The 14770-nt window shown below is 43.1% G+C and overlaps 2 protein-coding genes and 1 pseudogene across 3 annotated transcripts; 1 reads left to right on the plus strand and 2 right to left on the minus strand.

The window, feature by feature from the left end:
- The window catches only part of LOC119358867, a 4636-nt pseudogene extending 2863 nt beyond the window's left edge, over positions 1–1773 (minus strand).
- Positions 1774–2175: 402 nt separating this feature from the next.
- On the plus strand, positions 2176–7450 carry LOC119358868 (DNA polymerase kappa-like). The gene is made up of 4 exons (XM_037625271.1): positions 2176–2679; positions 2768–2928; positions 3090–3143; positions 7141–7450. The coding sequence occupies exons 1-4, from the start codon at positions 2592–2594 to the stop codon at positions 7153–7155; spliced, it is 318 nt and encodes a 105-aa protein (XP_037481168.1). The 5' UTR covers positions 2176–2591; the 3' UTR covers positions 7156–7450.
- Positions 7451–9095: 1645 nt separating this feature from the next.
- LOC119353113 (MLO-like protein 1) lies at positions 9096–12450 on the minus strand. Of its 2 annotated transcripts, XM_037619702.1 has the most exons (13): positions 12258–12449; positions 11873–12154; positions 11512–11628; positions 11370–11421; positions 11153–11244; positions 10975–11049; positions 10777–10865; positions 10604–10653; positions 10396–10436; positions 9998–10207; positions 9758–9825; positions 9618–9678; positions 9096–9411 (listed from the first exon to the last, which is right to left on the minus strand). In XM_037619702.1, the coding sequence occupies exons 1-13, from the start codon at positions 12381–12383 to the stop codon at positions 9196–9198; spliced, it is 1479 nt and encodes a 492-aa protein (XP_037475599.1). In that variant the 5' UTR covers positions 12384–12449; the 3' UTR covers positions 9096–9195. The 2 variants fall into 2 exon arrangements, 1 of the variants encoding a protein (XP_037475599.1); XR_005170315.1 differs by lacking the exons at positions 9096–9411; positions 9998–10207 and having other exon boundaries at positions 9629–9678; positions 10433–10436; positions 12258–12450.
- Positions 12451–14770: the final 2320 nt, after the last annotated feature.

Below are 14770 nucleotides of genomic sequence, written 5' to 3' on the forward strand. Positions count from 1 at the left end.
TAAAAGTATATGCAATTGTGTAGAGAGATAAGATTGTAGAATTCGTAGCCTCCATTCATTACAAACTAATTGCGAGCTGAATAGATCAGTAAAGCTTTATTACTGTTGAATTACCTAAAATATATTTGTTCTCTCATGTACATGCTACTTAATTGACCAATAAACAATCTATAACGAGAATTGGTCGATAAATGGGTAGAAGGCTAATGTGCAACTTCATTGGACTATTAAGGGATTTTGGCAACCATCAGTGTTTAACACTTGGAAAAAGGTCAACTGGAAGACAATAAGCTTTAAATAACTTAATAGTCACTAACAGTTAGGAGACAGTGTTTAAAATGCTTAAGTCATGGGGACCCATAGTAAACTTTGATAACCTGATATAAGCCGTAAAAGTACCATAGGTCGATACAAACCACTCTTTCGATTACTTATTTATAAATTACTAATTGTGCAATTGCGCAGCACTTTATCATACAAAATATATATTCATCCAATCATCGGACAAGAAGCATCAGAGAGTCAATAATAACTGTCCCTCCAAAGTACAGATAACTTATCAGTATGCACAAAATTAAGGATCAATGATGATCTGTTTCTTACTCTACTAACTCATCTCCGGTAGAAGTGTGGACGCTGTTTATGAACATAGCTGTGGCAGTTCCTCTGGGATAGGTTAGCTTATAGTTTATCACCATCGCCTAGCAAACACCAAACTGAACTTAGTTTACCGAATTTGCAAAGTGTTGTCCTAGTTGCTGCACTTGATTACAAAAATGTAAATGCGATCAGATAAAGATGAAAGATGCACACACATCTAAGATGTGGATGATTACCTTGCGCAGGGCAACGAGACAAAAAATACCAATGAAGCTAACTACAAACATAAACCCAATCATCCAACTTAGCGAGGGATTCTTCACATCCACTGCCCTGTTACCAGGATAATCAGTCCCAAGAAGCTCGTAAGTTTTTTGATCCATTGCAAGCATATATGATCCGAATCCTCCTGCACAAATGGAAACATTGATTGATAATGTGAACTATGTGAAAAGGGGGAAGCCCATCGTCATCAATTTTTCTGCCACTCCCAAAAAACACCAAAATCAGATACGTACGCTGCAAAGTTAAACATTTGTTCTAAGAAATGCAATTGTAAAAACCAACTGCTAGTGTCAAAAACACTCTTATATTATGGGACGGAGGGAGTAATAACTTCCTTTAATAAAAAAAACAGTAAAACCAAACCTAATCTTTCTCCAATACCTAGCAATGTTCCACCCAAATCAAACACCGTTTAGGTCCCCACCCAAAAATAATATACACACAAGCAACGACCACACGTACTTAATTAGCAGAAATCAGCTTCAGAAGTCCACATGAAGGCTGTTTTGAGTCAAGGATCATATCAAAGCAAAATGCAAACATACCGCTGGTGGCGAGGCCGTAGCAGGCGACAACGCAGGTCTGGATGACGGTGTTCTCCTGCTTGGTGAAGGGCTTGGAGACAACGCCGAACATGTCCAGCGCCGCAGTCCAGGTCCGCACGAGGAAGTAGGCGAGCAGGCCCGCGGCGACGTTGAGCGAAGGAATGATCCCCACCGTGAGGTTGAGCTTGTGCGTGATGAGGCAGAAGAGCACCCCCAGGATGGCGCTCACCACCACACCCCGGACCGTCAGCTGCTCCCGCCACGGCGGCACCGCCTCCACCGCCGACGGCGCGCCGGCAAGGAGGGGCCTGGTCATCTCCGCCGCATCCGCCTCCGATCCCATCTCTTGCGAACGCTAGTATCAAAGCCAATGCCTCCCTTCGCCTCAGACTTTGGGTGCTGGTAGACGAGGTCAAGGTGAGGATGAATGAATTGGCGTGGAGGACTAGGTATTTAAAGGGCGTAAACTGAAGCTTAATTAGTACTCCCTCCCTCCCGAAAAACATGTCGCGAGGGCAATTTTTCAAAAAAACCCTCCAATTTCTCCCGACCAAACCCGCACTCCTCGTCATCCTCCTCCGACAGAATCCCCAGCTGCGCTGCTCCCCGCCGCCGTCGCTTCCCCGCTCCCCCGCCGCAGCAGCCCTGCTCCTCGCCGCAGCTGCCCTGCTCCCCCGCTCCCTCGCCGCAGCTGCCTCCTGCTCCGCCGCCGCAGCTGCCGCTCGCTGCCTCCCCAAGATCCCCCCTTCCTCATAAAAATCTTCGATTTCCGCCGCGCTGATGGGCCCGACGACGAGGCGTCGCGGCTGGCGTTGTAGGCGTCGGGCGCGGCGGACCCAGGCGCTGCGGCGGGGCGGCTTCGGCCTGGAGTGCGGGCGCTACTGCAACGGCGAACTGGAGGAGAGGCTCCGGCAGTGGAGCCAGGCATGGCTTGACGTCGCCAAGAAAATCTCACCGCCTTCCCTTTCTTATTTCGCACGCGCCATAACACTGGCGACGGAGCTTTGACCTCGCCTCGTCGGAGGATAGTCCCCTCATCGTCCTTCCTCTCCTAAAAGCGCCCTAATCCCGGGCCGAGAGTACCTCAGCCGGCGCCCGGCGCGCCTCTCCATTTCCTTCTCTTGTTCGCTCCGTGCCGGCTGCGGGCGAGACCTCGCAGCGATGTCGTCGGCGGCGGGGACACCATCGGACGGCGGAGGGGATAGGCCGTGGCAGTCATACCACACCGCCTACACCAACGCCAAAGCTGGTAAAACTGCATTCCCCTCTTTCCTGGCTTAAGATTGCGCCGGTATGGTTTGAGCACTGGTATTTATTCTCTTATCACGTTGCATTAGGAATGGAGGGAGTTGACAAAGAGAAGGTGCAGAAGGTGATCTATGAAATGAGCAAGGGTTTCGAAAATGAGCAGAAGGAGGCGATTACCAAACTTAAAATCGAGCATCTGCGCACACAATGTGCAAAGTTAACTGATAATGACATATCACATTTTCAGAAGGTTCGAGGCAGCAATTTTCTGAATAATTGATCATAAACATCTGTACTGCCCTGTTATTATGCCCCAACATCTGTGTATTTATGCTTGTTCCCCCCAACCTAGTTGATGAACAATTCATCATAAACCTCAACTAAAATACAGCATGCTGTTTGTTTCTCCAGCATCTCCAAGTCCTACAGCCCGGGTCATCTCTGTCACCAACACATACAACCTGGGTATGAACCACTTACTGAATTTACTGAATCTTCTCTACTTCATCTTTACTGAATTTACTGAATGTGCGTATTCTCTGAACCACTTATTCTCTATCTACTGAATTTTGGAGTATACTCTTTGCAGTTGTTTCTGAGGATAACTATTTATTGCCTGAAAGATAACACATGACTGATCAAACATCTTGTAGGAGTAATTAACTAGCTATGTTACTCAAGGAAACCTTCCTCAGATTAACTTGTTTATTTGCAGTACTTCTCTCTGTCTCTAGAACAATTATTTAAACTGGAAAAGAGGAGGCAAGAGGGACCATGTCTAGCTGATGTCTGAGAGCCTAAAACTTGCTTATGCAGTAAATTGCCCAAGTTAGCTGTAATACATTCATCTTACTGCAAACAAGAGTATGAATGTCTGAAATGGTACCTTATGGTGCTCCCTTCGTTCAGAAAAATGGACGTCCGAAGATGCATGCACTCACCTTTTTGAAACTTTGATCATATGGAAAACGATATGCTGAATGAAAATATCAACAGTGGTTTTACCAGCCATAATTATTCCTAGTTATATTTTGAATTTGGCTTCTGTAGCATGCTGTGATTGAAAACTATAGTTTAAAATTTCAAATTGTAGACCATGAAAAGGAGGAACTAGGTAGCACTTGATCCAAAGGTCCCGACGTAGGTGTTGTGTGCTGAAACATGTTTCGAACTAGAGCATTTTCAGTGAACTAGTCTCAGCTTGAAATTTGGTTCAGTTAACTCCATACAAGGGTCTCTTTTTGGTTTAGTAGTGATTAGAAGATCATGTACTGATGATATGAGATTAGCAAAGGCCTTGCTTGTCACTAACCTTCAAAGTATACTGATTGTGACATTAGCATGCCTCATTGAAATAAATCAAAATATTTTAAATTAATTCAAATAACTAAAATTAATCCAAATCAATTCAAATAATTCAAATAAATCCAAATAACCCAAATTAATTCAAGTAATCCAAATTAATCCAGTTAATTCAAATAACCCAGATAATTCAATTAATCCAAATAACCCAGATAATTCCAATAAATTCCAACAAGGAGTTGATATACAAGGATTAGACAAGGCATACACAAGGGCATGACATAAGGGCATCTTTGTCCCCTCTTGACACAAGATTACATAAGACATACACAAGGAGCACCTGACTACATGACATAAGGGCCTCTTTGCCCCCTCTTGACTACATTCTTTCTCTGGCCACTTCTTCCCTTCCCTTTCCTTTACTTTTCTTTCTTTTCCCTTCTTTAGCCAATTCTTTCCTTTCATTTTCTTTTCCTATTGCAATTTCCATTTCTTCTATAATGGCCCTAGTATCAACAACTACCTGACTGTCGCAATATACACTGATGATTTCCCTGCCAGCATTCTGAATGCGATCCTTGTGTAAGTGGGGCAACTTATATTGATTTCCTCCTTTGCCTTTCATAACTTCAAACATAACTGCTTCTAATGTGATAAAGCTTCTGTGCAACTTGTCGGGATCGTAGTTCTCGAATTCCTCTTCCACACCCTGTACCAGTTCCTGGATGTTTGTAGGTGACCTGCAGTCGGTTAGAGACTGGAGAGAGGTAAGGAAGCAGAGGTCCAAACAATTTAAATCAGGGCTATTTGGGGGCTGTTGTAGCAATCGGATGTCAAGATCAGTTTGTTCCACAGCTTCTCGAAAAGCTACATCATTGGGAAGGACATGGGGCTTTGCATTATCCTGTTGGATGAATATTGTTGCTCCCTCGTCATCATCAGGCCACTTATCCTGAATTGTCGGGATAACCTTATTGATTAGATAATCTCTGCACACAGGCCTAGTTACTTTCACTGATGTCAACACTTTTGTTCCCTTTGTTCTGTTATGACTTGTCCGCTTCGCCTCAGTCTCTTCAACGAATGCCCAAATGCCAATCTTCCCATCGAATGTTAGCTCCCCCTCATTGTTATATCGAGGCCTGGCAACAGCTGTTAGGAACATCACCTTCCAAATGCTGTGAGTGTTTGACACGGTGCGCTTCGGCTCAGGTTCTCCTGGAAGTACATAGTAACTATTCTTCACTCTCGTCATGTCAAACCACTTCTCATCGATGTGAACCATATTCGTCATTGGTTTAAACATAGCCCGAGAAGTTGAGATTGAATTGTCATCGACCATGGACATACAAAATTTCAATCTCGCCAGCTTGTTCTCTAGCTTGAGGTGAGGCTTCACGGTGCTTGTGATGCGGTTGAGCTCATTCAACTGGAACCTCTTATGTAGGGTCGATCGGGCCACACCTAGAGACCGTGCCAGAGATCAAATTGTCCTTCTTTTATTTAGTGGGATTGTTGAGGTCCTCTCTAGATCCAGCTCCTTTCTCTTTCGACCAGATCTTCCTGGCTTCTTGCTTGAGACATCTACTTCTTTGCCATCGGCAATTTGCTTTTTGGCTTCTTCCCAGATTCTTTCAACAGATCGTACACTTATGTCCAACAGGTTTGAGACTAGCAGCTTGTCGTCTGGTTGAACAGACCCATCTCTGAGCTCGATTACCAGCAAAGCGAAGTAAACACCATGCCTCTCCTTGTCTGACAATTCTCTTCTCTTCTCTTGAAGTATCCAATTCATAACTTCACCCTCTTCCTCTTGAGCTTCGTCCTCTTTCCCTTCATCTTCTTGAGGCATCCAATTCATAGCTTCATCGTCTTCCTATTGAGGCATCAAGTTCAAATCCATAGTTCCATTCTCTGCCACTTGAGGTTCCTCCTATTCAGGGATCCAATTCAAATTAATACCTTCATCGTCTTCCTCTTGAGGCATCAAGTTCAAATCAATAGTTTCATGTTCTTCCTTTTGAGGCATCAAGTTCAAATCCATAGTATGTTTCCTGCCATTAATGACAAAAGATGAGTACACCATGGTACCATAACAAGAATATACACACACAAAATGAGTATGCAAGTCAAACAAGAAATAGGTGCCATGGCACCATTTCTAGTTTGGTTGCCACGGTAGCCAAACAAGAAATGCTGCCATGGCAGCCAAACACTTTGCTCTAACCATAAGCCATTTTCTCTAGTTAGAGTAGTTAACAGAATTTTACTCTAGTTAGAGTAGTTTTGCTGAATTTTACTTGCTCATAGTACCATGCCTATGGTAGAAAAGTGTCAAGAAAATATACTCCTGTCAATAGAATCAAAACTGATTTATTACCTTTGCATATAAACTACTCCTAGTGAATTAGCATCAATAATTGTAGTTTAACTGAATTTTACAAAATCTGACCAAATGTGTAGTTAGTCAGTGAGCTACAGATCATTTGCACTTGACAATGTTTGTGACCATTTGCTTTTACAAAATCTGAACCAATGTGGCTCTACAAATCATAGCAGGAAGTACTTTGGCTCTACTGAAAATTGTTTGAAATAGGAAAATGGATCATAATTGTTTTGAATTTTGTTGGACTCTTGTTGACCAGATTTACCAAGTGTTAATGTTCAATTTTCAATTTACTGGAAACTTTAGACTTGCTGTTAGTGGATCAGAACATGCTGTTAGCAACTCTAAATTTACTCAAGGCCTTGGTATTAATGCATGTTTAACTGAATTTACTCAAGTCCTTTGTTTAACTGAATTTCCCTTTTGTTTACACACAGTTACAATAGTTTAACTGAAATTTAACCCTGCATCAGCACATTAAGCAAGCAACATCAGCAGATTAAGCAAGCGAGCAACATCAACAGATCAGCAAATTAAGCAAGCAAGCAACATCAGCATATCAGCAAATTAAGCAAGCAACACAAGTACTCCATCATCAGCAGTAGTTTCTTTAATAATTTTCAGTTAACAACCATCATGATTCTATTCACAATGATCAGCAGCATTTTCTGTATAATGAATGTACTCCATGAATTTTAAGTTAACAACTGAATTTACTCCATGATTGGCATTGTCATGATTCAGTTAACAGTAAACCATTTCACTAACTTTCAGGTAGCAGTATTCTGATGGACTACCTTCTTCAGAGTGCAGACGAGCACAACACGGCTTCACTTGGGTCAGCAACAGCAGCACAGGCAGAGGAAGATCAGGTTCGACGCAGATCAGGTTCGACGCAGAGGAACCCACGAGCAGAAGATCAGGTGCAACGCACAGGTTCAATTTCAACCCAGTTGTGCGCTTGGGTTCAGGTTCAGGTTCTCCCACAGTGCAGAAGATCAGCAGCAGCACCACGACAGAGGAGCAATAGCAGCAACACGCAGAGCTCCACCTGTGACAGGGGAGAAGCAGCTGCGCGGGCGCGCGGGCAAGCGAGAAGGAGCAGCACGGCGACACGCGGGAGCTCGAGGAGGACTCACAGGAGATAGAGGAGGACGAGCGTGAGCTCCTGGTCCATCGAATCGTGGAGGCTGGTTCCAACGACAGTCGTAGGGGATCGCAGCTGGAAGGATCGCGGCGGCGCATGCGCGGGAGCTCAAGAAGGAGACGCGGGAGCTCGAGGAGGATGCACGGGATCTCGAGGAGGACGAGCAGGAGCTCCTGGTCCACCGGATGGTGCTGGGAAGTTCTGGCGACGCCGCAGGTAATCGCAGCGGGAGGAGATCGCGGCGGCACAGGATTGGGCGACGGCGGCGGCAGCAGATCACTTCCTGGTGGGCGACGAATCGCGCAGCTGGGCGGCCTCGGCCCTTGGCGACACGCGCACGACGGCGGAGGAAGAAGACGATGGCGGAGGGACTTGTTTGAGATGGTTTTGAAACTGTGAGGTCTTTTTTGCAAAAGTACCAGTGAACTAGGCGTGCGACATGTTTTTCGGGACGGAGGGAGTACACAAGTACGTATGGTGGCTTTAGTATGTTCATCAGTTCATGCATGCACACTATGACACGCGTACTCCTATCATGCAGACACGTAGCAGGCCAGCACGGTCATTATCTTGGCAGAGGACCGGGACAGGAGGAGCAGCGTGAATCATGCTTGTGCTAGTAACACGAGGGTAGTGCTATCCGGCCACTCGATCGCTGTCTAGGTAACGGTGGCCACACATTTCTACTGCTTACGTGCTAATTTGATTGCCATCCTTAAGCAAGCGTTAACTATATCTGATGGGGCCGTATCTAATGATGGCCACGAAGTACAGTCTCTGGAACCATCCCTACGGCAGGATTATGTACGGTGGGACTGGATGTAATAGTAACCACAAATCATGCCATGCATTAGGAATTAAGTATTTTTTTTCTCTTAGGAAGGAAGGAACGTGCATGTTGTAGTATTTGATTTGGCCATGCCATCGATGCGAGCAAGGTAGGAGGGCTAGCTGTGCATACGCACAGTTTGAACGTTCAGGCTGATGCTGATGTCACATGTCATCGTTTGATGTCGAAATAAACTATAGAAAGTTGTGCATCTCATGGCAATTCAGAAAATTTAATGGTTTAACTAAACAAAGATAAATTGGCATGTCCATGGAAAATGGAGTGCCCTTTTGTTCATTTATATTTATACGTTATGGGCACTAGAAGCTTAGGGCACGCTTCGTGGCGCCGTGGAGGCTTTTAGGGTCTCGCAACTCGCTTTTCGCTGTTTATTTTTGTCATTGTGGTTATCTCGCTGGAATATGTTCTCATGATGGCCTACTAACAATTATAATTAAGTTTGTTGGTGTTGGCGCAGTATGCCAAAGTCAATAAATGTATATTTTTGCGAGGTTAATGTGATTATAACAGTGAAATTTAATTTAATTTATGTTTCACATATGAAGGTTTCTCGTGTATTTGATATTCTATACAATCATTTTTAGGAATCACCATAGTGGTGGCTTGTTTGGCGGAGAGTCCATGGATTTGAAATTTTAGACAAGTTGCATAGAGAAAGTCTGTTGACGGAGGGATAGAGAAGGTGAGTGATTTGTTGGGAAGAATTAATACTATCTTGAACACACGAATAACTAGCATTATCGAAAGATATTTGTGCCCTCTAAAAAGATATTTGTACACTTGCCGAAATTGTTGCTACAGGACCCTTTGTATTAGCAACTAATGTACACGACTATATCAGCCTAGCTGTCCCTTGCTCCACCGATGAGTTCGCCCGTGTATTTGTCATTTGAACTGCGCCACCATTTGCCTCGTCAATTGGTGAACTACTTGCGTCTGTAGTAATTTTATTTGGGGTTCTTGTGCCTCTCCTAGCCTTTTCAGCCCAGTTGACAAGGCCTTCGGTCACATTGTCATCAAATATAGTCTTCTTGAAAGAATTCCCCATCTATACCAATGATGAGACGAAATTAGAATACAATGATAGATAAGAATATTTGTTTGATCATGACAATAAAGCCATTAAAATTGTATCAATTTGTGAAAACAAGCTTTGTATTCATCAAGAATGGATACTCATAGGTATAGTTCAAGTTGAAAATCATTATATCACAACAAAACTACAATTTTATCCACTTTATTAATTGAACTCACATGGGAGACAACGGCGTATAGTGGTAGGGTGCTGTAACCACAAAGAACTTGGCAGATTACACTGAAAGAAGTAAAAAGTAATGAGTATGTTTTTAAGATGTCTCAATAAGTTGTTGATGCCATTGTGATTTCTGTTGTACCTTATGACAACTCGAGTAATAACATATGCTGGTTTCCCCATGATGCATGATTTAAAACCATATGTTACCTGCAACATTGATAAATGCAAGGGTTAATCCTACTTGTATTCATTAGATTCCTATTTGAAACTATCAAATCCATAACTTATATTCTATGTAATTTCACGATTCTTATCGTACTCTCCAATACTTCATGTTAAATTAGGTTGTGGGTACAGCAAGCTTACTTATTGTTCTTACCAAGAGCCAGAAGAAAAATGCAATTTCAAATGCATTTTGAAATAGGACGATGTGGATCAACAGAAGGACTAATTTAGGCCGATGGAACCAAAAGAAGTTATCTGAAGGAGAAACTACTAAATCCCCTCGAATAGCCGTATCCTTCTGGGCAACCTCATAAGCCAATTCCGTTATTATGTGCTCCATCTTACTTCCTACCACAAGTAACATCTGCCAAACACAAATACAATAAGTTGATGTCACGAGTCTGCCCTTTTTTGGATCATGCTTAGTTTGAAAGATCATTGTAGAAGTCATATGAAGGCATATAATTAGTATTTAGTCCTTAAAACATGCATACATGTAGTAGAAATTTCTTTTATGTGTTTTTGTATAGATAGTAACTCATGTTTACTTACAATGAATGGAACCAAGGTAATCCAAATGTAGACATACCACCCTACAATAACGGTACGACAAGAGTCGGGTTACTTTTCACATAAAAAATTGTCTAGTGAGGGTTAGCCAAAATAAAATAAGTAAATAAATAAATATATTTTTGTGACAATTTAACAAAACAAGAGTTATACAAGTGGATCAAAACTTGTGACCTCTAGTGATACATACCTTCAACATTCAATAGTAGGAATATCATCAGCATGGCCCAAAGGTACCAACTACATAAGCATAACATGGACATCAATTTGCTATTTTCTCTATAGGTAATTGATCTATACATAGCATATGCTTTAGAAAAAAATTGGGTAATGCATTTTGTAATAGTAGCATTGAGCACTTACCTAATACCAACAACTTTCTTAAAATCAACCTCCAAAGCTCTGATCATGTAACTATAAAAGTTGAATTTTGGTGTCCCCTTACAATGTTTCTGTGAAAAGGAATGAAGCATGTATATATATAAGTTTCCTCCACTAATAGTGTATACCCGAAAACATACACGTGACTTCTATATATCGATTAAAATGTAGGTTGATTACCATGATGAAACCAAGTCTCATTGTTGTGTAGTCCTCCTCAGTGACGGATCCATAAAATTGTTTGAAGAAGGAACGCTAAAAAGACGATGACTTATCTTATAGCCCAATTGCAAAATAGAGAAATAAGGCAATATATATGTTTTGATCCTTATAAAAACACAAGAAAAAGAAAGTATACCATCCAACCAAATATCCTCGACCGCTTTCTATGACCTTTAAAGTGGTCTTGAATAAATTTGAATTCTCGAATGTGCTTGATCATTTGAGGGGCTGCAAGTTAGGACCCAACATTAGTAAACAAAAAATGTAACACAACTTCATACAACTGATGAAAACTTGTGAACTCATCATTAGCCAAACAAGGAAAGGAAACTATTTGCATCATATATACATACCACCGTCATCACTTTCTTGGATCTTGGTCTCCCAATGTCGCCAATTTCTCGTCTGCACAACAATTAACATAGTAGTTAGAAAAGCTATGGTAGACGAATTACTCGTTACTAACAAAAATATAGTCAGAGTTTTAGTTAGTACCTGTGCAATTCCTAGAAGTACTGTAATAGCACTGAGAAGGAAATGGGTGACCGCCAACACGAAGATAAATATGTGTAGTTGATGAATAGCTTCAGATGAAAGTAATGGAACTTTGTCCTGCATGCCAAATGGCGTCAAATGAATCATTGGATAAGAACAAGGTGGAACGGGTCAAAGACGAAAAACAATAGATCGACGAAGACAGAAGAAAAAGGAAAAGTAGAGTATCACAAATAAAATCGAGAACCGACAAAATGGTTGTGTGCATCATCTGCAGAGGTCAAGCCGTCAAGGGTAATCCTCCTTTTCAAGAAAAATATCACAAAACAAAATCAAGCACTTCTGATGCCTTGAGCTGTACCTTCTTGAGGCAGTATTCGTCGTCGGAGGAGGCTCCTCCAACCAGGAGGCGCCTCCCCCCACCCAACACGCCGGTGAACACAGCGCCACCGAGGTGGTCCGTCTCGTGCAGCGGCGGCTTGCAGGGCTGCAGGTGGAGCATGGCGCTCGGGCTGACGCACAGCTTCCCAATGGGCCCCTGGAAGACGGTGAGCAGCAGCGAGATGAACCCCAGCAGCATCAGCTCCTCCTTCACCTTGAGCAGGGCCTCGTACATCGGCTTCTTGCGACTCCTTATCAGCCTCTGCATGCAAACGTGCGTGCCCAAACGTTCAGCTGATGGCCGATTGCTTCGACAGATACGGCAGGCAGCTTCGTGGTCTCTCATGGTGGATGTACGCACATACCTTGCCTAGGCGGTGGAGCAAGCGCTCGAAGAGCAGGGAGATGATGATCATGACGGAGCAGACCAACGCCACGATCCATGTCGGCGTGAACTCGAGCGGCTTGGCCTTCCCTCCACCGCCGGCCATGGCGCCCCAAACGTACTCGTCAAGAACCAAGCCCACGCCGACGCCCCTTGTCGTAAGAATGAAGTGGCAAGCAAGACTATTCTTGATACATTTATATAGCTATAAGAGACGAAACTACTCAGTTACATGGTCATCAGTTATCACGCATGACAATATTGACTTGGCACGATCAGAACCCTGAATTATATTCCAAGCTACATGTACACACAGGAAAACAAGAAACAACGCGTTACCTTCCTAAATACTACTAGTATTCATTCTCGAAAAATACTACCACTAGTATTCCGCTAGCATATGTCCCATGTGACCAATTTTTTTCTTTTTTGTGCTGCAGTCTACGGTCCACCACACTACTTTTTTTTTTGCGATGACCACCACACTACTATTAACCAACGGGAACTGGAAACTGGAATAATAGTCTGTTTTGGGGTGTTTCGTATGATGTCCCCAACTGCCTGAACGAAATTTGTACTTTGATTAGATCTGGTCGTTGTTTGGTAAATTTGTTGTCAAAATTCCCTTGATGCAATGTGGCTTTTGGTAACTTTCATGTAATGCCGCTCACAACGGCGATGATCCACTTTTCTTTCAAATTTGTAGTTGCCGCTAACAGTGACAAGGCCATGGATCTGAAATATTCGAATTTGTAGTCATTGCTCCGTTTTTTCTTTCAAAACACAATGGTTAAAAAGAATTTTAGACCTAGCTGGCCCAGGTGGTACCGGTCAAAAGCACATCTATTATTTTAGCCTAATCTGTAAGTAGAGAAACCACTGATATGTATATTTTTTATTTTCTGAGAAAACACTATTGCAATATCATTCTTGGTTAAAATATACTAGTATATTTGCATTCCCGGACAAAGCAGAAAACCGTGGTTTCAGATTGGATCTGCGACGCGGCGTCAGCGAAATCAAAGTTGCGGCCGTCAACGTCGGATGGTGGAAGTCCAAAGCGTTTGGTTTGCGTCCAGTTCAACAGTCCAGGTGCAGGTCCTGGCCTAGTGCGGTGACCCAGCTCCACCAAGTGGGCTTCCTGACACCAGCATGCATTTCGAAATACACATAGGGCGTGTTTGGTAGCTTTCCCGAGCGGCTTAGCTCAGCCTGTCTTAACGGAGGCTGGTTGAGAAAAAACGAGAAAACATTAACACATGCACTTCGTTTGGTTGCCTACAACGAGGCTGCTTGCATTAGAGGATTGCTTTAGGCATATTATTTGGTTGTCTGCATTGGCTCGGCGAATGCAACTACATCATGTTTGGTTGCCTGCACCGGAGATGAATAAGATTAATAGCTACCCATAACACACTGCAGAGGCCGGGGGTGATTCCTCCTTTTCTAAAAAAAAAACCATAACACACACAGGGCCATGGCGACTGGCGAACGATGGCAAGGACGCAATGCTGTCCAAGTCAGTTTTCTGTTTGTTTGTTTCTAGTCTAGTACTCCATTCGTTCCTAAATATAAGCCTTTTTAGAGATTTTAATGCAGACTACATGCATACAAAGCAAAATGAGTGAATCTACATTTTAAACTAGGGTTATATACATCCATATATTGTTGGTATTGAAATCTTTAAAAGATCTTATATTTAGGAACAGAGGGAGTAGCTTAATAGCCTCGGCCACGGTTGTTGATGGTATGCTGCTAATGTGTGAACAAAGACCAGAAGATACGTCCTGGTTTCACACGGTGAATCAAGTAGCAACTCATTCTTCGCCCTAGAAGGAAATAAGATTTATCGTTGGCGCGTCAAGCTAACCTCTACAGGCGAGGCAATAAGGTTTTTTGGAAGCGCAATTTTATGACTGCTTGCTGTACATCCAATATTCTTCACTGCGATAAGCATGGGTGGAGCTTCACCAAACCGGCACTGTGACTTTTCGATGACACCAATAAACCCTTGGCGAGTTCTAGGAGAGAACACATAGCATGATCCGCCTGCTCTTAGAGCTAAATAATTTGCTACGATGATACTCCCTAATCAGATAATCTTGGATGAGTTAACTATCGCCTTCATTTTCAGACGCAAAATACCAATACTGGCTAGACTAACTTGGTCTTGAATTTTCGTGTAGCCAAGGCCCGTCTTTACCTACAAAGCGTGTGCTTTGAAAATTGAGATGGACTGGTCGATCACCATCAACTACCATGCATGCACCTAGCTGGATTTGGATATATATGGGTGAGGGTGCCTGGTGCGGGTTCGCCTGTAATAGAGAGCTGGTGAGGGTGGATCTAGTGCGGTAGGTAGAATTGCAACTAGGGCATGCAGCCACAAATGGTTGTTAATTGCCCATTTGCATGCCCTAGTTGCACACGACGACGACGTCCATGGTTGTTGACTGATAGCTAGCTACATATAAGATCATTTCGAGAAGCAGC

The sequence above is a fragment of the Triticum dicoccoides genome, chromosome 2A (assembly GCF_002162155.2).
Source record: "Triticum dicoccoides isolate Atlit2015 ecotype Zavitan chromosome 2A, WEW_v2.0, whole genome shotgun sequence".
NCBI classification, from domain to species: domain Eukaryota; kingdom Viridiplantae; phylum Streptophyta; class Magnoliopsida; order Poales; family Poaceae; genus Triticum; species Triticum dicoccoides.

Excerpts from the sequence above, each read along its gene's own strand:
- LOC119353113 (XM_037619702.1), bottom strand. The coding sequence starts at position 12,383 with ATGGCCGGCGGTGGAGGGAAGGCCAAGCCGCTCGAGTTCACGCCGACA. Across the intron at positions 11,050-11,152 it reads CGAGGATATTTGGTTGGATG|CGTTCCTTCTTCAAACAATT; the intron begins GTATACTTTCTT and ends TCGTCTTTTTAG. Across the intron at positions 10,437-10,603 it reads CCTACTATTGAATGTTGAAG|GGTGGTATGTCTACATTTGG; the intron begins GTATGTATCACT and ends CCGTTATTGTAG.
- LOC119358868 (XM_037625271.1), top strand. The coding sequence starts at position 2,592 with ATGTCGTCGGCGGCGGGGACACCATCGGACGGCGGAGGGGATAGGCCG. Across the intron at positions 2,680-2,767 it reads CTACACCAACGCCAAAGCTG|GAATGGAGGGAGTTGACAAA; the intron begins GTAAAACTGCAT and ends ACGTTGCATTAG. Across the intron at positions 2,929-3,089 it reads ACATATCACATTTTCAGAAG|CATCTCCAAGTCCTACAGCC; the intron begins GTTCGAGGCAGC and ends TTGTTTCTCCAG.